Source organism: Scyliorhinus canicula, chromosome 16 (assembly GCF_902713615.1).
Source record: "Scyliorhinus canicula chromosome 16, sScyCan1.1, whole genome shotgun sequence".
In the NCBI taxonomy this organism is placed as follows: Eukaryota; Metazoa; Chordata; class Chondrichthyes; order Carcharhiniformes; family Scyliorhinidae; genus Scyliorhinus; species Scyliorhinus canicula.
Genome location: NC_052161.1, coordinates 80523719 through 80548488, shown reverse-complemented (window position 1 = coordinate 80548488; position 24770 = coordinate 80523719). Strand labels below are relative to the sequence as shown.

The 24770-nt window shown below is 47.7% G+C and overlaps 1 protein-coding gene across 1 annotated transcript in view; it reads left to right on the top strand.

Annotated features, from left to right (window-relative positions):
- The first annotated feature begins 542 nt into the window (after nucleotides 1–542).
- LOC119979320 (hexokinase HKDC1-like) overlaps nucleotides 543–24770 on the top strand; it is a 148053-nt gene continuing 123825 nt past the window's right edge. Inside the window, exons 1-2 of the mRNA XM_038821408.1 lie at nucleotides 543–770; nucleotides 15678–15982. Of these exons, the coding sequence (XP_038677336.1) occupies nucleotides 562–770; nucleotides 15678–15982 (514 nt within the window). The 5' untranslated portion in view covers nucleotides 543–561. The remainder of the gene's footprint in view (nucleotides 771–15677; nucleotides 15983–24770) is intronic.

Genomic DNA, 24770 nt, shown 5'->3' with positions numbered 1-24770 from the left:
GGCTAGGCTGAAAGTGAGCAATACCCCCTCAGTTACATTCTCCACACAAACATGTGAGGCTGGTTTAGCACAGGGCTAAATCATAGAACATAGAACAGTACAGCACAGAACAGGCCCTTCGGCCCTCAATGTTGTGCCGAGCCATGATCACCCTACTCAAACCCACGTATCCACCCTATACCCGTAACCCAACAACCCCCCCTTAACCTTACTTTATTAGGACACTACGGGCAATTTAGCATGGCCAATCCACCTAACCTGCACATCTTTGGACTGTGGGAGGAAACCGGAGCACCCGGAGGAAACCCACGCAAATCGCTGGCTTTGAAAGCAGACCAAGGCAGGCCAGCAGCACAGTTCAATTCCCATACCAGCCTCCCCGAACAGGCACTGGAATGTGGCGACTAGGGGCTTTTCACAGTAACTTCATTTGAAGCCTACTTGTGACAATAAATAATTTTCATTTCATTTTCATTTCACATGTTGAAGTTAACATGCAGAAGCTAACATTTTGCTTTTACTATGTAATTTTTCAGTTTCCACACGGGTTTACAAAGTTCTATGAATCTGCTGAAGCAACTGCATCTCGAGCCTTCTGAAGAAGATTGTATGGCTTTGAAACAAATCTGCAAGATAGTTCTATTTCGATCAGCCACTCTTTGTGCTGCTACTCTGGCTGTTATTCTGAAGCATATTAAGACCAATAAGGGTGTAAGGCGACTCCGAACAACAGTGGGGATGACTGGGACTCTGTACAGACTTAATGTGCAGTAAGTAACAAGCAGGAATTACACATCCGAGGTTAGAATGTTCTCATTTACTTGAAGAGTGGCACAGTGGGCGGGAAAGATTTTGTGGAAGCCGCTGGCTCCAAGGATGGCTTCCTCTGGCGTAAATTGCAATCCCAGACCAGACCTCAACTGGAGGGGCACCAATATCCTGGGTGGAAGGTTAGCTGGAGCTCTTCGGGAGGGTTTAAACTAGTTTGGCAGGGGAATGGGAACCAAAGGTATGGATCAGAGCATAGGATAGCTGTTGAACAGGCAGAAATAGCATGCAGCAGGTCTGTGAGGAAGGATAAACAGTTGATAGGGCAACATTGCACTCAGTGAAATGGGTTAAAGTTTGTCTGTTTCAATGCAAGGAGTAACAGGAATAAGGGAGATGAACTTAGAGCATGGATCAGTACTTGGAACTACGATGTTGTGGCCATTACGGAGACATGGACTTCACAGGGGCAGGAATGGTTGTTAGATGTTCCAGGGTTTAGATGTTTTCAGAAGAATAAGGGTGGTGGTAAAAGAGGAGGGGGAGTGACACTGTTAATTAGGGAGTGCACCACAGCTGCAGAAAAGGAGGTCGTTGAGGAGGGTTTGTCTACTGAGTCAGTAGGGGTGGAAGTCAGAAACAAAAAACGAGCAGTCACTTTATTGGGAGTTTTCTGTAGATCCCGCAATAGCAGCAGAGATAGAGGGACAGATTGGGAGGCAGATCTCGGAAAAGTGCAGAAGGAACAGAGTTGTTGTCATGGGTGACTTCAACTTCCCTAATATTGACTGGAACCTCCTCAGTGCAAATGGTTTGGATGGAGCAGATTTTGTCAGGTGTGTAGAGGAAGGATTCCTGACTCAATATGTAGATAGGCCAACGAGGGGGGAGGCCATATTGGACTTGGTCCTCGGCAATGAACCAGGCCAGGTGTTAGATGTCTCGGTGGGAGAGCATTTCAGTGACAATGACCACAACTCCTTGACCTTTACCATAGTCATGGAGAGGGATAGGAACAGGGAGTATGGGAAGGTATTAAATTGGTGGAGGGAAATTATACTGCTATTAGACAGGAGCTGAGGAGCATAAAGTGGGAATAATTGTTCTTGGGGAAATGCACAACAGTAATGCGGGGGTTGTTTAAGGAGTACTTGCTGCGAGTGCTGGATTGTTTTGTCCCACTGAGACGAGGAAGGAATGGTAAGGTGAAGGAGCCTTGAATGACAAGAGAAGTGGAGCTTCTAGTCAAGAGGAAGAAGGAAGCTTATGTAAGGTTGAGGAAGCAAGGATCTGGCATGGCAATTTAGTGTGGCCAATCCACCTATCCTGCACATCTTTTGGGTTGTGGGGGCGAAACCCACGTAGACACGGGGAGAATGTGCAAACTCCACACAGACAGTGACCCAGGGCTGGGATTCAAACCCGGGTCCTCAGCGCCGTAGGCAACAATGCTAACCACTGTGCCCCCGACCCAACAGTCTTACGTCTGTGGTGAGCAAAATATTGGAAAGGATCCTGAGTGATAGGATTGATGATTATTTAGAAAAACAAAGTGATTAAAGATAGTCAGCATGCCTTTGTGAGGGGCAGGTCATGCCTCACAAGCCTCATTGAATTCTTTGTGGATATGACGAGACACATTGATGAAGGGCAGTGGATGTGGTGTACATGGATTTCAGTAAAGTATTTGATAAGGGTCCCCATGGTAGGCTCATTCTGAAAGTTAGGGGCTCGGGATACAGCGAAATTTGGCTGGGCAAAAGAAGACAGCGAGTGGTAGTGGATGGAAAGTATTCTGCCTGGAGGTCGGTGACCAGTGGTGTCCCGCAAGGATCTGTTCTGGGACCTCTGCTCGTTCTGGTTTTTATAAATGACTTGGATGAAGAAGTGGAAGGGTGGGTTAGTAAGTTTGCTAATGACACAAGGTTGGTGGAGTTGTAGGTAGTGTTGAGGGTTGTTGCAGGTTACAACAGGACATTGACTGGATGCAGAGCTGGGCTGAGAAGTGGCAGATGGAGTTCAACCTTGATAAATATGAAGTGATTCATTATGGAAGGTCGAATTTGAATGTTGAATACAGGGTGAAAGCCAGGATTCTTGGAAGTGTGGAGGAACAGAGGGATCTTGGGGTCCATGTACATAGATCCCTCAAAGTTGCCACCCAGGTTGATAGGGTTGTTAAGAAGGCGTATGGTGTGTTGGCTTTCATTGACAGGGGGATAGAGTGTAAGAGCTGCGAGGTTTTGCTGCAGCTTTATTAAACTCTAGTTAGACCACACTTGGAATATTGTGTCCAGTTCTGGTTGCCTCATTATAGGAAGGATGTGGATCCTTTGGAGAGGGTACAGAGGAGATTTACCAGGATGCTGCCTGAGCTGGAGGGCATGTCTTATGAAGAAAGGTTGAGGGAGCTAGGGCTTTTCTCACTGGAGCGAAGAAGGCAGAGAGGTGACTTGATAGAGGAGTACAAGGTGATGAGAGGCAAGGATAGAGTGGACAGCCAGAGACTTTTCCCCAGGGTGGAAATTGCTGTAATGAGGGGACATAGTTTTAAAATGATTGGAGGAAGGTATACGGGAGATGTCAGAGGCCGGTTTTTTGCACAGAGAGTGGTGGGTGTGTGGAATGCACTGCCAGCAGAGGTGGTGGAGTCAGAGTCATTAGGGACATTTAAGCGACTCTTAGACAGGCACATGGATAGCAGTAAATTGAAGGGGTGTAGGTTAGGTTGATCTTAGATGAGGATAAATGGTCAGCACAACATCGTGAGCTGAAGGGCCTGTATTGTGCTGTACTGTTCTATGTCCTATCACACAAGTCAATGGGTAACAATTACCCCGAAACTATGAAAAACAATACAGTGACAATAACCTTTAACTGCTATCTTTACTTCAACTCAAACAACAGAATTATCTCGGATCTCAATCCACTTTTAAATACAGTCAGCACTCAGGAATACTTGCTCTAGAGATGTCACAGAATAATCCAGCTCCGCCGACACAAACCTATGCTCGCCACATATCAAAGAACAGCACAGCACAGGAACAGGCCTTTCGGCCCTCCAAGCCTGTACCGGTCATGATTCCACCCTTGGCCTAAATCCTCAGCACTTCCTTGTGCCGTATCCCTCTAGACCCATCCTATCCATGTATTTTTTGAGATGTCCTTTGAACACCGTTTATATATCTGCTTCCACAACCTCCCCTGGCAACGCGTTCCAGGCACTCACCATCCTCTGCACCAAAAACCTGCCTCGCACATCTCTTCTAAACTTTGCCCCACGGACCTTAAACGTATGCCCCCTGGTGACTGACCCCTCCACCCTGGGAAAACATGCCTGCCCAGCCACTCTATCCATACCCTTCATAAACCTGTAGACCATGTAGACCCATCCCCCTGCACGACACTGCCCCCATCTGCCCCCAAACCGATTTCTGCTCCACTGCCCATTTCCTCACCATTGCAATGTTCACCGCCCAATAATAATTTATCAAATCTGGCATCGCTACACTCTCCCTCCCCCTCACGGAACACCTGCCTCACCTGAGGGGTTTTCCCCTCCCACACAAACACCAAAATTATCCCATTAACCTTCCTGAGAAAGGACCTGGGAACAAAGATAGGGAAGTTCTGGAACACAAATAAGAACCTGGGCAGTACCGTCAATTTCACTGTCTGCACGTGCCCAGCCAGTGATAACAGCAACACCTCCCACCTCTTGAAAGCTGCCGTCATTCCCTCCACCAGTCGTGCCAAGTTCAATTTGTGGAGCTGGGACCATGAACTATTGGATTGATAGGGAACACCTCACTCTCCCCATCTTCAATTTGAGCCAAATTCCCTCAAAAATCTCCATAATCTCTCCAATTCTGCTCACCGGGTCTGGTGCCATGAACCTGGCTACTGCTGCCTTCCCCGGTGAGCCATTTTGCCCAACAGTATCCAAACTGTTTTGGCGGGAGATGACCGCAGGGGACCTCTGCACTGACTTCCTACTCTTTCTCTGTCTGGTGATCACCCATTTCCTATCCCTCTCAGTACTCTTTACCTGCGGTGTGACCAACTCACTGAACGTGCTATCCACAACCTCCTCAGCATCGCGGATGCTCCAAAGTGAGTCCATCCTCAGCTCCAGAGCCGTCAAGCGGTCTAACAGAAGCTGCAGCTGGACACACTTCCCGCACATGAAAGAGCCATGAACACTGGACATGTCCTGAACTCCCACATCATACAAGAGGAGCATGACAGGGGTCTGGGATCTCCTGCCATGTCTAAACTCTCAAGTTCACTTACAACAACAACTACAATACCAAGAGAAAAATGAAAGGAAAAACTACTTACCAGTCACCAGCCAATCACCTACCTGCTGGTCGAGATGATTGAGTGACTCCCAGAATCTTCTTCTGCTGCCGCCATTGGACAAAGGGCAACTAGGGATGGGCAATAAATGCTGGCCTAACCAGCGACGCCCACATCCCAAGAATAAATGTTAAAAAAAATTTCAAAACCAGCTGTCCAGCGAATTGAGCTAAACCAGCCCCCACCTGGTCACCATATGTAGCTCCTGGCCAGCATTTTCATCTTTGACACCCCCGGGTGACAATTGTATAGATCTTGGGTATGGCCTGCCTGCCCTGGCTTTGGAGCTCCTCACAAGAGGACTCCGTACTCCAAGCTGAGCTCTTGCTGCTTGGTCTCAAAAGCCACAGCTCTTACAGCAATTTCTCTCACTGGACCCTGTGTAAGATGACATAGCCTAACTTTGTCAAAACTGGGTCCTTCTCCGTCCAATCACGTATTTGTGTGGTGGTAACCGGCAAGGTATCCATAAAATTTAAGATCAATACGGCCTCATCAGTCCTTGATGAGATCCGGCTCAGAGCATTCGCATTTGCGATTTGCGTGCCCAGACGATGCTCAAACACATATTTATATGCCACTAACAATAGAGCACATCGCTGTATCTGGGCAGATGTTATTGGCAGAATTGCCTCTTTAAACAACCCAAGCAGTGGCTTGTGGTCTATTACAATGGTGAACCGAAGACTATATACATACTGGTGAAATTTCTTCACCACAAAGATGTCGTCAGCCCTTCTTTCTCAATCTGGGTAAAGTTGTGCTGCTCAGTGGCCAAAGTCCGCAATGCAAAGGCTATCGGTCTCTCCTTTCTGCCGCCCATTTGATGAGATAACTTCTTCTTGCGGTGCTCTCCACACCCATTCCTGATGTTTCTTCCGTAGTACACCAGTGGTGTGAGGACAGTCGCCAGGTTAGGAAAGAATTTCCTGCGAGGTAGTGGTTAGCACTGCTGCCTCACGGCGCCAAGGACCCAGGTTCAGTTCCGGCCCTGGGTCACTGTCCGTGTGGAGTTTGCACATTCTTCCCGTGTTTGTATGGGTTTCACCCCCACAACCCAAAGATGTGCAGGGTACGTGGATTGGCCACGCTAAATTGCCCCTTAATTGGAAAAAATGAATTGGACACTCTAAATTTATTCAAAAAAAGGAAAGAATTTCCTGTGATAGTCCTCAGAATGACCACAATTCGATCGCGTTCTCTGGCATGGGGATTTGTTTGATTGCTCGCACCTTCTCCTCTACTGGGTGAAAGCCGTCTTGGTCGACCCGGTACCCTAAGTACGTGACCTCTTTAGTGGAGAAAACGCATTTTCCTCTCTTAAGCTTGGCGCCTGTCTCGAAAAACCGTGCAGGACTTCCTCCAAGTTACTCAGGTGCACCCTTTTCGATGGCTCTGGTGATGTCATCCAAGTAAACCGTCACCCGGAGTAGTCATTGGCAAATATTCTCTATGACTCTCTGGAAGATAGCGAAAGCTGGTGACACCCCGAATGCCACCCTCGTACATTTATAGAGGCCTTTGTGGGTATTAATGGTCACACATTTTCTGGAAGCCGCGTTTCGCTCCAATGGAGGTATGCGTGACTCATATCGAGTTTAGAAAAAGAGTATCCTCCAGCTGACTTTGCATGGACTTTGCTTTATTCATGGAATCGGGTATCTGCCCAGACAAGAGGCCTTGTTCACTGTTAGACTGTAATCCCGCATAGGCGGACGGTTTTGTCTGGTTTCAGTACCTAATACAGGTGCTACCCAATCGGCAGATTGTACTTTCAGGATGATTCCTCGGCTTTCCAAGTGGTTGAGATCATCCTCTACCTTTGTCAGCAATACGTAGGGAACTGGGCGGGCCCTGAAGTACTTTGGTTGGGCCTCAGGGTCTACATTTATCTTGGCCTTGGCATCTTTGATTTTACACAGGCCCTACCTGGAAAACTTCCGGATACTTCGCCAGGACCTCATAGAATTCTCTGGTGCCCATTCTGAAAATCCACTACAAGTCCAAATGGATCCTCCTCCAGTGGTTCTAGGGAGGTAACTCGCCTGGCTGCACCATCCCTCGGCCAACTGGGCTGGCCCCAACAGTGCTCAGGAAAGGGCAGGGTCCCAGGGCTCCCACTCCTAGGGGATACGCTCTTCCCAACGGGGAGTGTCCAATGCTATTCACCTCCATCCCTGTCGTACACTGGACCTCGTGGACTCCCTTCTCCTGCTCTCCCCCGTGAGAGGGAGACCTTGATGGCCCTTTTTCGGTCCAACAATGGTTCGACCAGAAATTTCTGCCATGTTGTTTATGCCACATACCAGGTGCTCTCGTACCATCTTGGGTAGGAAAAGCCCGTAGTCGTAGTGTTCCACCAGTTTGTGAATCGTGCCGGAAACTCAGTAACAGACTCCCCCAGGATTCGCTCGGCCGTATGAAATCCGTATTTTTGGACAATGAATAACGGCTTGCGGTCGTAATGGTTTGTCACGAGTGCCACCAATTCCTAAAAAGTCTTGGAATCTGGGGTCGCAGGGAAGATTAGGCTCTTCATGACCCTCAAAGTGGGGGCCCCACAGTCAAAAGAATAACCTTCTGGTGCTCTGCCCCAATAATAGTGTTCGCCCGAAAGAAGTAGCGAATACGCTCCACATACTGAGCCCTGTCTTCCACATTCGCATCGAGTCCACCGAAGAACATTGCGCCTTTGTGTTGGGAAGCAGCCGTAGTCTGCATGACCAGCAGCCCTGTCTATAGTTCTATTTTGTCCTCATCGCCAATATTGTTGTCAATGAGGAGCCATGAAAAGGTGAGTCAAAAGTGATTTATTTCCGACTCACAACTAGGAAATACAGCAACTAAGCAACTATCCCAGTCACAGCCTGGACCATCCTGAGATGTCAACTCCTTCCTGAGTCGGCTTTTATCTCGGGGAATTAATGAGCCCGCTGTTGGGCCTCTGCCCCTCCGCGGGGGAGCTTGTATTCCACAAGCCCCATGGGGACATCAATCAGGTCATCCCCATGGGTCTTGTGGGGATTATAAAGGGTACAGGTATTTTGATGAATATTTAGTGTTACGCCACCCTGGGCTAGTCCACGATCATTCCCAGCCCCACATGCCCTGGAGTCACAACACAAGTGAATTGACCAATTTAAATAGGAAACCGGATGACACCCTGACAATTTTTTCAGTTGTAAACTGTGAGGAAAGGACATTTCTCTCCAGGTGTGATTTCACTGACAACGAGGGATCTTTTATATTAAAACAAACTTTATTCTTAATACAGGATTAACCCCATTAACATCCCAGGAAAAAAACAGGTTTTCAAATCAAAGTTAACAATTTTTAAAAGTAAAGAAAGGTCTTTGAACTTACTTACCCATCTACTTTTAAACTTTCAATTCAGCAAAATCCACACACAGGTTAAATGCCACTTATTAATACAGTTAACACTCAGCGGCTTACAGATTTATTCACGTCCTTGGAGGGAAGCTTTCAGAAGTCAGTCTGAGAAACACACCCCCTTTCCTCAGAACCCAGAGCAGAACTCCAAAAATGAGACCCAGAACAACAGACACAGGGCAGGGCTGAAAATGAAACCAAAAACGGACCCAGCTCTTCCTCTGAGTGACATCACAGCCTACCTAGATGTTAACCCCTTAATCACAGCTTTACCAGATAAATAATTTTGATACCTTCACCAAGGTTCTTTTAATAACATTACTGCATCAGCACGGTAGCATTGTGGATAGCACAATCGCTTCACAGCGCCAAGGTCCCAGGTTCGATTCCCGGCTTGGATCACTGTCTGTGCGGAGTCTGCACTTCCTCCCCGTGTGTGCGTGGGTTTCCTCCGGGTGCTCCGGTTTCCTCCCACAGTCCAAAGATGTGCAGGTTAGGTGGATTGGCCATGATAAATTGCCCTTAGTGTCCAAAATTGCCCTTAGTGTTGGGTGGGGTTACTGGGTTATGGGGATGGGGTGGGGGTGTTAACCTTGGGTAGGGTGCTCTTTCCAGGAGCCGGTGCAGACTTGATGGGCCGAATGGCCTCCTTCTGCACTGTAAATTCTATGATCAGACACATCATACAACACTTATAAAAACTACCTACATTCATCACACCTCCCCTTAAAAAACGGAACCACTAAAATTTTCATTTTCCCACAGCCATTTCGCCTTTAAACACTACTAATACTCTAGAATATACATATCTTGTTCTCTTTGGCATGCAAATTTAAGCAATTAGTATCATCCATTTCAATCTTTCTTTTCCAACCTTGAGCATTCCACTGGGGATCTCTCTCTCTCTCCATCAGCTCCCCATATATGTCCGAGATCTTGCCCTCTCCTATCTCGCCCTTAGCCTCAATCTTATTTTGTAGCGCGGAGGTGGCAATTTCAGGAACTAAGTCAACTCCTTCCTAACAAAGTGTCTAATTTGCAGGTATTGGAAACCATTCCCCTTTGGCAGCTGGTACTCCAGCCTTCAGCTCCCCTAGAATTAGAACAGTACAGCACAGAACAGGCCCTTCGGCCCTCGATGTTGTGCCGAGCAATGATCACCCTACTCAAGCCCACGTATACCTATACCAGTAACCCAACAACCCCCATTAACCTTATTTTTTAGGATACTAAGGGCAATTTAGCTGGCCAATTCACCTAACCCGCACATCTTTGGACTGTGGGAGGAAACCGGAGCACCCGGAGGAAACCCACGCACACACGGGGAGGACGTGCAGACTCCACACAGACAGTGACCCAGCCGGGAATCGAACCTGGGACCCTGGAGCTGTGAAGCATTTATGCTAACCACCATGCTACCGTGCTGCCCCTAACTATGAACAGGTCTCTGAAGCATTCTATCCCTGCACGCTCCCACACCCTAAACATAGAACTAATCCGACTGGGATAAACCTCTGATTGCCACAAATCGACGCCCACAGTGACATGTCTTCCATCTTGAAATGCTGTCAGTATTGGTTCCATAACCTCAGTGCGGACACCACTACCCGCCTTATGGAGTGCTTAGTCATCGAGAATGGAAGAGGTGCCAGCAACAATGCCCTCAAACCCAACCCTCTGTATGAGGCCTCCTCCTTCTGACCCCACACCAACCTCTCCTCCACTGCCCACCTCCTGACTTTTGTGTCTTTCGCTGCCCAGTAATAATTCAGCAGACTCGGCAAAGCTAACCCCCCCCCCCCCCCCCCCCCCCCCCCCCCCCTCCGTCTATTGCTTTCCAGGAACACTCTCCTGGTCTGAGGTACCTTATGAACTCTGAAATTTTTTTATTGACTCTACTGAAAAAAGACTTGGGCACAAAGATCGGGAGGTTCTGGAAGACAAACAGAAACTTTGGCAACACCGTCATCTTTACCGTCTAACTAGCTAACAATAACGGCAGACAGTCCCACCTCTTAAAATCTTGCATCATTCCCTCCACTAAATTTTCCAGATTTAACTTGTGCAGGTGGGTCCAAACATGCACCACTTATATTCCCATGTATTGAAAGCTCGTCCTACGACTGGAACGACTGTTTCTCCAAGCTCTTCCCCTCCCCCACGCATTGATTGGAAATACCTTTACCCCTTCCCCATATTGAGCTTATATGTATTGAACTAAACTCCCCCAGTATCCCCATAATCCTGTCAAAGCTCTCCACCGGTTTTGAAATATACAGCAGGAGATCGTCTGTGGTGATGGAGACTCGATGCTCCAGCCTGAGCTCCCCCCCCCCCCCCCCCCCCCCCCTACATGATACCCCTCCATCTCCCCAAGGCTCTAATTGCCATTTGCAATGACTCAATCGCTAAAGTGAAGAGCGAGAGAGAGCAAACACCCCGGCCTCATCCCCCGGTTCAAAGTACTCCAAACTAATGTCATTAGTACGACACGCGCCTTGTACAGCAACCTAACCCAATCCACAAATCCCTGCCCAAACCCAAGCCGGCCCAACAACTCAAACAAATATGGCCATTCAACCCAGTCAAAGACTTTCTCCGCATCTATTGACATGACTACCTCCATTTCTTGGCCTCCCGGGGCATCATGATCACATTTAATGATCTAATATTAGCCGACAGCTGCTGCCCTTTCGCGAACGCAGTTTGGTCCTCCCCTATCACCCCTGGCACACAGACCTTGAAACGCGTTGCCAGCACATGCACCAGCAGCTTCATATCTACATTTAACAGCGATATAGAATTTATAGAAATAGTCATAGAATTTACAGTGCAGAAGAAGGCCATTCGGCCCATCGAGTCTGCACCGGCTCTTGGAAAGTGCACCCTATCCCCATAACCCAGCAACCCCACCCAGCACTAAGGGCAATTTTGGACACTAAGGGCAATTTAGCACGGCCAATCCACCTAACCTGCACATCTTTGGACTGTGGGAGGAAACCGGAGCACCCGGAGGAAACCCATGCAAACACGGGGAGAATGTGCAGACTCCTGACAGTGACCCAAGCCGGGAATCGAACCTGGGACCCTGGAGCTGTGAAGCAATTGTGCTAACCACTATGCTACCATGCTGCCCACTGGCAGGTACGATCCACGTTGCTCCAGGCTTTTGTCCTTTTTTAAATGAGCGAGGTGGAAGCCTGAGGCAGTGTGGGTGGGAGCTCTCCTTACCAACCAATTCATTCTTACCAACCGGCCAGCACGGTGGCACAATAGTTAGCACTGCTGCCTCACAGCTTCAGGATCCCAGATTCAATTCCGGCATCAGGTGACTGTCTGTGTGGAGTTTGCCCTTTCTCCCCGTGTCTGTGTGGGTTTCCTCCGGGTGCTCTGGCTTCCTACCACAGTCCAAAGATGTGCAGGTTAGGTGGATTGGCCATGATAAATTGTCCTTTAGTTTCCAAAAAGGCGAGATGGGATTCCTGGGTTATGGGGATGGGGTGGCAGTATGAGCTTGTGTGGGGTGCTCTTTCCAAGGGCTGGTGCAGGCCTGATGGGCCAAATGGCCTCCTTCTGCACTGTAAATTCTATGATTGTACATCTTGACCAATAAGAGCCTCAATTCCGAAACAAACGTTTCATAAAATTCTGCTGGGAATCCGTTCGGGCCTGGGGCCTTTCTTGACTGCATTGAGCCCACCAACCCCACTACTTCCCTCTGCCCAATCGGGGTGCCCAACCCCTGCACCTTCCCCTCCTCAACCATCGGGAAATCTAGTCCATCCAAAATCGCCTCATGCCCTCATCTCCTGACGGGGGCTCCAAACTATACAATTTTGGGTAAAATGCCTCAAATACTCCTTTACCTCCCCTGACTCAGTAAGCACTCTGCCCTGCCCCTGATCCCTCATCCGTCAAATCTCCCTCGCCACAGCCTGCCTCCTCAACTGATGCGCAAGCATTCTGCTGGCCTTTCCCCCATGCTCAAACATCACACCCCTAATCCGGCAAAGTTGCCCCATCGCCTTCCCCGTCGACAGAAGCTCAAACTCCATTTGGAGCTTCTTCCTTTCTTTAACAGCGCCTCCTCAGGGGGCGACGAGTAACTCAGATCCACCGCCAAAATGGTTTCTACCAAGCTCTGCCTCTCTAACTGTTCCATTTTCTCCCTATGCGCCTGGATAGAAATGAACTCCCCATCACCCCATAAATACCTCCCACACTACAGAGGTGGAGACCTCATCCTGCTCTCCACATAGTTTCAAATAGCCACCCCTATCTTTACACAAATCCCCTCGTTGGCTAAAAACCCCACATTTAACTTCCATTGTGGCTGCTGGGAGCCCCCACTTTCCACCCGCGAGTCCACCAAATGTGGCATGTGGTGGGACACCACAATCGCCAAATATTCCGACCCAATCACCCCCGGCGACAACATTTTGTCCAGGTCAAAGAAATTGATCCCGGAATACACCCAGTGGGCATGCGAATAAAATGCGAATTTCTTTGCTCTCTGCCTCCCAAACCTCCACAGATCCACCCTTCCCATTCGCTCCATAAACCTTCGCAGTTCCTTCACCATCACCGTCACCCCCAGGGACCTAGGACACGACCGATCCAACCTAGGGTCCAACACTATTAAAATCCGACCCGATAATCAGTCAGGGCATGTCCAAGTCCGGAACCTTAGCCAATACCCTCTTCATAAATTCTAAATCATCCCAATTTGGGGCTATATTCACCAGCACTACGGACAGCTTTCACCAGGGTTGGCCACTATACTCCTCGCTGCAAAAACCACTCTCTTACTAACCAGCACTGCTTCATGTCCAGCCCCAAATGGAAAACCTGTCCCACACAACCATTCCTCCTCGTTATCTGTTCCACTATCTCCAAGTGGATCTTTTGTCTGCCTTCAAACTCTCCAAATGAGTAAAGGCTCGTGACTTTTTAATCAGTCCATTTAACCCCCTAACGCTCCAAGAGATCAGTCGGGTTGGGGGGCTCCATCCCCTCCTTGATCAGCCCTACCCCATCTTTAATGGGCCCCTCCAGGCCCACGCTTCGCTCACCTCTCGGACCTCCCTAAGGTGTCCACCGCCATTAGCCCTTAAAGAACAGCACCACACCAATTCCATCCACATCAGCAGCCCGCCCCTCCCCCACTCCAAACACCAGACAACCTGTCGCCAAACCCCCTCCCCCCCCCCGGCTGCAAACAAAGAAAACTTTCCCAACCCAAAGCTCCCTCCCCTTCTCCCTTCAAAACTCTACCCCCCACTTCACTTCCGTTAATTCTACTACCATTTCTAGCAGGGTGACCCCCACCCAAGGCGCTGACTTCCTCCCTCCCCAAATGCCCCTCCACCCCTTCGGCCCAACCCGACCTTTGTGCCCTCCCAAGTTTCTCTGTCTCCACCTCTCTCCCCACCTCCCGCATTGCCCACCGAAAGATCCAATTTGAATACATATCCAACACAAGCCCCACCGCCGGGAGGGTGAAAAGCGATACAATAGATACCATTTCAACACATTTACTAATTGCATGCAGTAGGTAGAATAACGACATCAAACATCATAACCTAGCATGAATGTAAACAGTTGCCTTCCCCCCTGAGCCCAGCACCTCCAGTCCATCCGTTCTACAGGTGAATCCACCCAAATGTTCTCACACATCCCCCAGTCCCTTGTTCCTCAAAAACATTCTCTGCTCCTCCGGTGTATTAAAATAGTGCTCCTGGCCCTCGTACAAACGAGCAGGGTACAAAACCCCCAACTGCTCTTGCTTCCTGAATACAGCTTCCTTGACCCTATTAAACCTGGCCCATCATTTGGCCAACTTCACACCCAACTCCTGCCAAATGTGAATCGTATAACCTTCCCAGGTAGACTCTATTGCCTCAATTGCCCACCGCAGGATCTTCTTCTTAGCCAGGTATCGGTGCAGCCTCTTAATGATCGCCCTTGGCAACTCTCCCGCTTTATGCTTCCCCCTCAGCGACCTGTGTGCCCAATGCACTCCAGGAGATCGCTGGAAGACCCTCACATCCACCAACATCTCAAACACCCTCTCCATTTACTTTGTTGCCTGCTGTTCCTTCAATCCCTCAGGCAGCCCCACCATCCTGAGATTCTGTCTACTCAAGTGATTGTCCAGTCATCCACTTTTTCTCTTAACTTCTTCTGACCTTCTGCCATCAGCAGCATCTCTGCTTCCAACGAGGCCAATTGATCTTCATGGTCAGTCACTGACTCCTCCACCTTATGGGGCGACACATTCTGCACCTCTAGCCTCTGCTCCACTCTCTCTATGCCCACCTGGAGAGCATTCCACATGCTTTCTTTACAACCTTGTCTAATTGAACTTCAGCTTCTACTCTACTCTCTATAGCCACCAGAATCGGCTGAGTCACTCTGTCCAGGATGTCTGAGGCCTCCTTCCTCTGTTGTTGAAATTTAGCCAGCAGAAACTCCACCAATTGTTCCATTGACCATTGTACGGGCAACATCGCCACTGATCTCTCCACCATCTTGAACAGGGACTTGTACACCAAGATCTCTCACTTCATCTACTTCTCTTAGTATATTCTCTTATTGTGCACTCCCTTTAACTGTTTGACCTCCCTAAATGCATGACCTCACACGTCTCTGTCTTAAATTCCATCTGTCACTTTATCGCCCACTCCACCAACCATCGATATCATTTTGGAAATTATTGCTATCCTCTTGGTAAGCAAGAGGGTGAAAGGTTATATGTGGGGGTAGGCAGGATGAAAATCTGAATTGTCAGATAAGCCATGATCTTACGAACTGAAGGGGCAGGAGCAAGGGGCAGAAAGGCCTACTCCTGCTCCTAATTTGTCTGTTCACCTTCCACCCCACCAGCTTCCACACTCAACAGATCAAACTCCGCTATCTCCACCCACCACTTCCAACATAGTACCACCACCATGTATACTGCCCTCTCTCCTTCACTTCCAGCGTTTCAAAGGCCTACTCCTGTTCCTTGTTTGTAAGTCTTATCCACAATTCCAAGGCACAGAGCGAATGGAGCTAATGAATTGTTGAGGAGTTGATGTATCTTCTTACAGATCCCTGAGTGAAACTTTAAGACTTGGGCTGTGTTTATGACTGGGTTTCTTATTCTGATATTCTGACAGATATGCAAAAAGTTTCCACAAGCTGGTTCGAACCATGGTTCCTGATTGTGATGTGCGATTTGTTCTAAGTGAACACGGCACTGGGAAAGGTGCTGCCATGGTAACCGCAGTAGCCCAGAGGCTGGTTTATCAGCGAAAATATATCAACAAGGTCCTGGTACCATTCAACCTCAACCGTGATCAACTGCTGGATACAATGCAAAACATGAGAATTGAGTTGGAACGGGGACTAAAGAGAGAGACACACGCAACCGCTACAGTAAAGATGCTGCCAACTTACATCCATCAGTTCCCTGATGGAACAGGTATGTCTGTCTACAGGATTGTTATTAGAAAATCTCTTCTTAACATGCAGGATCATCTGGAGTAACATAAAGAAACAATGGACATGGGGTAACAGGCTGATTTCCATATTAACTGGGACGATAGATAGGATTCCCATTACTGAAGCAGGACTGTGCAGCACCAAGGGATTCGTGGGATATGAGCTTTCCCATTAGTAGATGTGAGGACCACCCAGCTGGGGCTCATAAGTACACTGTATAAATGTTGGCCCGAACGGAGACTGGCATGATGATTGTCCCAACGGGACTAATACTGTGTATATACTTACTGCTGCAGACAGACTTTTCATCAATGTAAATAAACTAGTGTTCACCCTCCCTTTCAGCTTCCTGAGTCTTAATACAGTTCCTGTCTAAGTGCAGCAAGTCTTGGATACAATCCTGAATTGGGCTGACAAGTAACAAATAACACAAGTGCCAGGCAATGACCATCTCCAATCAGAGATAATCTAACCATCACCCTCTGACATTTAATGGCATTACAATCATTGAATCCGCCGCTATCATCATCCTGGGGAGGGGAGGGGTGGTTATCATTGATCAGAAACTGACCTAGACCAGCCACATAAATACTATGGCTATAAGAGAAGGTAGAGGCTAGGAATCCTATGGCGAGTAACTTACCACCTGACTCCCAAAGCCTGTCCACCATCTACAAGGTGATGGAATATTCTACACTTGCCTGGATGAGTGCAGCTCCAACAACACTCAAGAAGCTTGACATCACCCAGGAAAAAGCAGCCCACTTGATTGCTCCTCCTTCCACAAACATTCAATCTCTCCACCACTGACAAACAGAAGCAGCCGTGTGTACCATCTAAAAAATGCACTGCTGGAACTGACCAAGGTTCTGATGTGTTAGGCAGGTTGGTTCGATGTGGACTGCACTCGATGGGGCAGCAGGGTAGCATGGTGGTTAGCATAAATGCTTCACAGCTCCAGGGTCCCAGGTTCGATTCCCGGCTGGGTCACTGTCTGTGCGGAGTCTGCACGTCCTCCCCCTGTGTGCGTGGGTTTCCTCCGGGTGCTCTGGTTTCCTCCCACAGTCCAAAGATGTGCAGGTTAGGTGGATTGGCCATGCTAAATTGCCCGTAGTGTCCTAATAAAAAGTTAAGGGGGGGTTGTTGGGTTACGGGTATAGGGTGGATACGTGGGTTTGAGTAGGGTGATCATGGCTCGGCACAACATTGAGGGCCGAAGGGCCTGTTCTGTGCTGTACTGTTCTATGTTCTATGTTCTATGTTCTATGATGCAGGGAAGTTAGAAACAGACGTCTAACACTGGAGAAGATCCAACACTGTTTTATTCAACTATAGAACTGCTATACATATTCAGCTGTGGGTCGATACTACTGATCTGACTGGTGACCTTGTAGTAGCCTGACCAGACTTATTAGCATGCATGGTGTTTGCACTTGCTAGCTCGAGGACTCTGACCATCTCAGTAGCTGGGTCCCGAGAGCACGCAAAACCTAGTGCCCTCTGGCTTTATAGTGGTAGTGTCCTATCTGGTGATTGGCTGTACTGTGTTGTATGCTTACTGGTCATCCTATGTGTCAATCACTGCCTGTCTGCATCTCATTATGTACATGAGTGGATATTATGACAGGTTCCTTGGAAAACACCTTTCAAGCTCATGACCACTACCATCTAGTAGGACAGGAGCAGTAGATATCTGGGAGCCCCAGCACCTGGAGGTTCCCCTCCAAGACAATCACCACCCCGACTTGCAAATAGATCGCTGTTCCTTCACTGTCACTGGGGCAACATCCTGGAACTCCCTCTCTAACAGCACAGTGGGTGTACCTACACCTCAGGACTGCAGCAGTTCAAGAATGCAACTCACCAACACCTTCTCAAGGGTAATTAGGGATTGGCAATAAAAGCTTGTGTGATGAATGTAGCAATTTCAGATACGTATTTGGTGCAGTCAGGGTTAAACGCCTGGATTAGTGACCGTTGCAGTCATGTCTTAAAATAAATCCTAGTTTGAAAGGTTGGGAGCCAGAGGTACAAGTAAAGCATAGTAAAAAGCTTGGGCCACACAAATCTTGTTTTGATGAAGGGATAACCCCTGTGGAGTTAGTTAGGTTTCAGCTTGGGAAGATGAGACATTGTTGCTGGGTGGAGATACAGTATGAGGCATTTTGAGAAAGGAGTGCAGTTCTGAGCTGAATGAAGCTCTGCCTAGCAGTGATGACCTAACCCTAACCTAGCTATCTAAAATGGCGGCAAAATCTTCTATTGTTATGCTGTTTGATATCTGCCTTAAGCGATCTGATCACACCCCAATATAATCCTAATTGGTTTGGGTAAGACTCAAACACATTTGATTAGATGGCAAGCTGTCCATCTTCAATATGTAACATTACTTCTAATTGTTGCCTGTCTGCCTACTTGTGCATGTTAAAGAATGTGATATTGTGCTTTATCAAAGCCAGCAAAAACTGGTTTTATGCTGACTTGACTACTGCAACAATGGAGACCTCATGCTATCTCGTCATGCCATGCTGGACATGACTCTGAAAATATAATTCAAACTGTCTATTTCAATCTAGTAAAGTAATTATGCTGCTTTTATAAAATTGTTGTTTTGAGAATGATGGAATCAAATATATATATTTGATTTGATCTTCTAACTGTCCATTTATTAAAAACAAGGCAACATAGTCTAAAATGTTTCAGCTTGTATAAGTCATGGGATGTAATTCACCCTAATCTCGAGTGGCGTGAGAACAGTAGAACATTCACTCCTGCCACCTCGTTGCCATGGATTCAGCCCTTGTCCTTGGAGAAATGTAATGAAAAGTGTTTGTCTTATCAGACTTCTGTATTACTTTAAAATTATGACAATGAGTTTGCAAAATATGTGTTTTCTTTAATTTTAAAACTGGGAATTAATATTTATGCTTAAACAGCTATTTTAAAATATATTAGGTGTATTAGAAATACCTGGCTTCTACAAGGGGATTCCCTGTGGAGTTAGTTAGGTTTCAGCTTGGGAAGATGAGACGTTGCTGGGTGGAGATATAGTATGAGGCATTTTGAGAAAGGAGTTCAGTTCTTAGCTGAATGAAGCTCTGTCTAGCAGTGATGCAGTATTTCTCTCACTGCAATTCAGTTAAAATAGATCAACAGTCTTTAACTTGTCTGAGGATAAGGAGCTGAAACAAGCTGATAAACATCTTCTGAAACTTACAGACAGAGTTTCTGGGTAGTTAAAATGGATTGAGAGCCGATATGGGAGTTTTTCCCCATAGAATCACAGAATTTACAGTGCAGAAGGAAGTCAATCGGCCCATTGAGTCTGCACCAACCCTTAGAAAGAGCACCCTGCTTGAGCCCACACCTCCACCCTATCCCGTAACCCAGTAACCCCACCTAACATTTTGGACACTAAGGGGCAATTTAGCATGGCTAATCCCCCTAACCTGCACATCTTAATCGGTTTAATCAGGAGATTGACTCCCTACTGAAGGACAGGTCTGAGGCGTTCAAGTCAGGCGACTCTGACCTATACAAGAAATCCAGCTAGACCTCCGTAAAGCCATTCGAGATGCAAAGAGGGAATATCAGACCAAGCTGGAGTCACAGACAAGTGTTACAAACTCTTGTTGGTTCTGGCAAGGCCTAAACAACATAATGGGCTACAAAGCGAAGCCGAGCAGTATCTCCAGCAGAAGCGCACCCCTCCCTGATAAACTCATTCTATGCTCGGTTTGAGCAGGAAACCAAGGATCCGCTGTCGAGTCTCCCAGCAGCCCATAACACACCCATACCCACCATCACAGCTTCCAAAGTCAGATCGGCCTTCCTGAAAGTGAAACCTCGGAAGGCGACGGGTCCGGATGGGATCCCTGGTCGTGCACACAGAGCCTGCGCACACCGGCTGGCAGATATGTTTGTGGACATCTTTAACCTGTCCTTACTCCACTCCGAGGTCCCCACCTGCTTCAAGAAGACCACCATCATACCGGTGCCAAAGGAAAACCAGGCAACGTGCCTCAATGACTACCGTCTGGCAGCTCTGACTTCAGTTGTAATGAAGTGCTTCAAGAGGTTGATCATGAAGCGCATCACCTCCATACTCCCAAAACGCCTTGATCCACTGCAATTTGCATACCGCCGCAACCGGTGCACAGCAGACGCCATTTCCCTAGAGCATCTCGACAACATGGACTTCTACGTTAGACTCTTATTTATTGACTAAAGTTCCACCTTCAACACCATAATCCCAGCCAAGCTCACAGCAAAACTCCGAAACCTAGGACTTGGCTCCTCACTCTACAACTGGATCCTCAACTTACTGACCCACAGATCACAATCAATAAGAATAAACAACAAAACCTCCTCCACAATAATCTTCAATACCACAGCATCACAAGGCCCCCTACCATATTGCTTGTACACACACGACTGCATGGCAAAAAGTGGTTCGAACTCCATCGACACGTTTGCTGACGACCTCGAATAACGACAAGTAAGAATACAAGAGGGAGATAAAGAACCTAGTGGCCAACAATCTATCTGTCAATGCCAGCAAAATTAAAGAGCTGGTCATTGACTTCAGGAAGCAAAGTACTGTACACACCCCTGTCAGCATCAATGGGGCCGAGGTGGAGATAGAACATAGAACATAGAAAAATACAGCACAGAACAGGCCCTTCAGCCCACGATGTTGTGCTGAACGTTTGTCCTAGATTAAGAACAAATTAATCTACACCCCATCATTATACCGTAATCCATGTACCTATCCAATAGCCGCTTGAAGGTCCCTAATGTTTCCGACTCAACTACTTCCACAGGCAGTGCATTCCATGCCCCCACTACTCTCTGGGTAAAAAACCTACCTCTGACATCCCCCCGATATCTTCCACCATTCACCTTCAATTTATGTCCCCTTGTAATGGTTTGTTCCACCCGGGGAAAAAGTCTCTGACTGTCTACTCTATCTATTCCCCTGGTCATCTTATAAACCTCTATCATGTCGCCCCTCATCCTTCTCCGTTCTAATGAGAAAAGGCCTCGCACCCTCAACAGCGAGAGCCTTCTCCCGCGGATGGAGGTGGCTATCACGAGGGGACATAGCCTTAAATTGAAGGGTAATAGATATAGGACAGAGGTCAGAGGTGGGTTTTTTACGCAAAGAGTGGTGAGGCCGTGGAATGCCCTACCTGCAACAGTAGTGAACTCGCCAACATTGAGGGCATTTAAAAGTTTATTGGATAAGCATATGGATGATAAGGGCATAGTGTAGGTTAGATGGCCTTTAGTTTTTTTTCCATGTCGGTGCAACATTGAGGGCCGAAGGGCCTGTACTGCGCTGTATCGTTCTATGTTCTATGTTCTATGTTCTTTCCTCATAAGACCTACTCTCCATCCTGGTAAATCTCCTTTGCACTTTTTCCAAAGCTTCCACATCCTTACTAAAATGAGGCGACCAGGACTGCACACAGTACTCCAAATGTGGCCTGACCAAGCTTTTGTACAGCTGCATCATCACCTCACGGCTCTTAAATTCAGTCCCTCTGCTAATGAATGCTAGCACACCATAGGCCTTCTTCACAGCGCTATCCATTTGAGTGGCAACTTTCAAAGATCTATGAACATAGACCCCAAGATCTCTCTGCTCCTCCACATTGCCAAGAACCCTACCGTTAACCCTGTTTTCATAGATTCATATTTGTCCTTCCAAAATGGACAACCTCACACTTTTCAGGGTTAGACTCCATCTGCCACTTCTCAGCCCAGCTCTGCATCCTATCTATGTCTCTTTGCAGCCAATAGCAGCCCTCCTCACTATCCACAATTCCACCAATCTTCGTATCGTCTGCAAATTTACTGACCCACCCTTCAACTCCCTCATCCAAGTCATTAACGAAAATCACAAACAGCAGAGGACCCAGAACTGATCCCTACGGTACGCCACTTGTAACTGGGCTCCAGGCTGAATATTTGCCATCCACCACCATTCTCTGACTTCTATCGGTTAACCAGTTTGTTATCCAACTGGCCAAATTTCCCACTATCCCATGCCTCCTTATTTTCTGCTTAAGCCTACCATGGGGAACCTTATCAAATGCCTTACTAAAATTCATGTACACTACATCCAGTGCTTTACCTTCATCCACGTGCTTGGTCACCTCCTCAAAGAATTCAATAAGACTTGTGAGGCAAGACCTACCCCTCACAAATCCGTGCTGACTATCCCTAATCAAGCAGTGTCTTTCCTGATGTTCAGAAATCCTATCCCTCAGTACCCTTTCCATTACTTTGCCTACCACCGAAGTAAGACTAACTGGCCTGTAATTCCCAGGGTTCTCCCTATTCCCTTTTTTCAACAGGGGCACGACGTTCGCCACTCTCCAATCCCCTGGTATCACCCCTGTTGACAGTGAGGACGAAAAGATAATTGCCAACGGCTCTGCAATTTCATCTCTTGCTTCCCATGGAATCCTTGGATATATCCCGTCAGGCCCTGGGGACTTGCCTATCCTCAAGTTTTTCAAAATGCCCAAAACATCTTCCTTCCTAACAAGTATCTCCTCGAGCTTACCAGTCTGTTTCACACTGTCCTCTCCAACGATATGGTCCCTCTCATTCGTAAATACTGAAGAAAAGTACTCGTTCAAGACCATCAAGAGATGGTTGACAGCTTCAAATTTCTAAGAGTGCACATCACCTAAAATCTGTCCTGGTCCTCTCACGTCCATGCTACCACCAAGATAGCACAACATGCCTATGCTTCCTCAGGAAACTAAGGAAATTCAACATGTCCACACTGACTCTTACCAACATTTACAGATGCACTATAGAAAGCATCCGATCTGGCTGCATCACAGCCTGGTATGGCAACTGCTCGGCCCAAGACCGCAAGAAACTTCAGAGAGTCGTGAACGCAGCCCAGTCCATCACACAAACCCGCTTCCCATCCATTGACTCCATCTACATCCCGCTGCCTGGGGAAAGCGGGCAGCATAATCAAAGACCCCTCCCACCCGGCTTACTCACTCTTCTGACTTCTTCCATCGGGCAGGAGATACAGAAGTCTGAGAACACGCACAAGCAGATTCAAAAACAGCTTCTTCCCCACTATTACCAGACTCCTAAATGACCCTCTTATGGACTGACCTGATTAATTTTACGTTCCTGTATGCTTCACCCAATTCCGGTGTCTATGTATTTACATTGTGGACCTTAGAACATAGAACATGGAACAGTACAGCACAGTGCAGGTCCTTCAGCCCACGATGTTGTGCCAATAATTTATCCTTATCTAAGATCACCCTAACATACACCCCTTTAATTTACTGCTGTCCATGTGCCTGTCCAAGAGTCACTTAAATGTCCCTAATCACTCAGACTTCACCACCTCCGCTTGCAGTGCACTTCATGCACCCACCACTCTCTGTGCAAAGAACCTACCTCTGACATCTTCCCTATACCTGCCTCCAATCACATTAAAATTATGCCCCCTCATGACAGCCATTTCCGTCCTGGGGAAATGACCCTGGCTACCACTCTATCCATGCCTTTCATCACCGTGTACACCTCTATCAAGTCACCTCTCTGCCTACTTCGCTCCAGTTAGAAAAGCCTTGTCTCCCTCAACCTTTCTTCATGAGACATGCCCTCCAGTCCAGGCAGCATCCTGGTAAATCTCCTCTGTACCCTCTCCAAAGCATCCACATCCTTCCTATAATGAGGCGACCAGAACAGGACACAATATTCCAAGTAAGAAGTCTTACACCAGGTTAAAGTCCAACAGGTTTGTTTCAAATCACGAGCTTTCGGAGCACTGCTCCATCCTCAGGTGAATGGAGAGGTATGTTCCAGAAACATATATATAGACAAAGTCAAAGATGCCAGAGAATGCTTTGAATGTGAACATTTGCAGATTATTAAGTCTTTACAGATCCAGAGATAGGGGTAACCCCAGGTTAAAGAGGTGTGAATTCTCTCAAGCCAGGACAGTTGGTAGGATTTTGCAAGCCCAGGCCAGATGGTGGGGGATCAATGTAATGCGACATGAATCCAAGGTCCCGGTTGAGGCCGTACTCATGTGTGCGGAACTTGGCTACAAGTTTCTGCTCGGTGATTTTGCGTTGTTGCGTGTCCTGAAAGCCGCCTTGGAGAACACTTACCCGGAGATCAGAGGCTGAATGCCCTTGACTGCTGAAGTGTTCTCCGACTGGAAGGGAACATTCCTGCATGGCGATTGTCGTGCGATGTCCATTCATCCGTTGTCGCAGCGTCTGCATGGTCTCGCCAATGTACCACGCTTCGGGACATCCTTTCCTGCAGCGTATGAGGTAGACAATGTTGGCCGAATTGCACGAGTATGTACCGCATACCTGGTGGGTGGTGTTCTCACGTGTAATGGTGGTACCCATGTCGATGATTTGGCATGTCTTGCAGAGATTGCAGGGTTATGTGGTGCCGTTGTCGCTGTTCTGAAGGCTGAGTAGTTTGCTGCAAACAATGGTTTGAGGTTACATGGTTGTTTGAAGGCAAGTAGTGGGGTGTGGGGACAACCTAGGCAAGATGTTCATCTTCATCGATGACGCGTTGAAGGCTGTGAAGAAGTCATAGTTTCTCCGCTCCGGGGAAGTACTGGACGACGAAGGTACTCTGTCGGTTGTGTCCCGTGATTGTCTTCTGAGGAGGTTGGTGCGGTTTTTTGCTGTGGCGCGTTGGAACTGTCGATTGATGAGTCGAGCGGCATATCCCGTTCATACAAGGGCATCTTT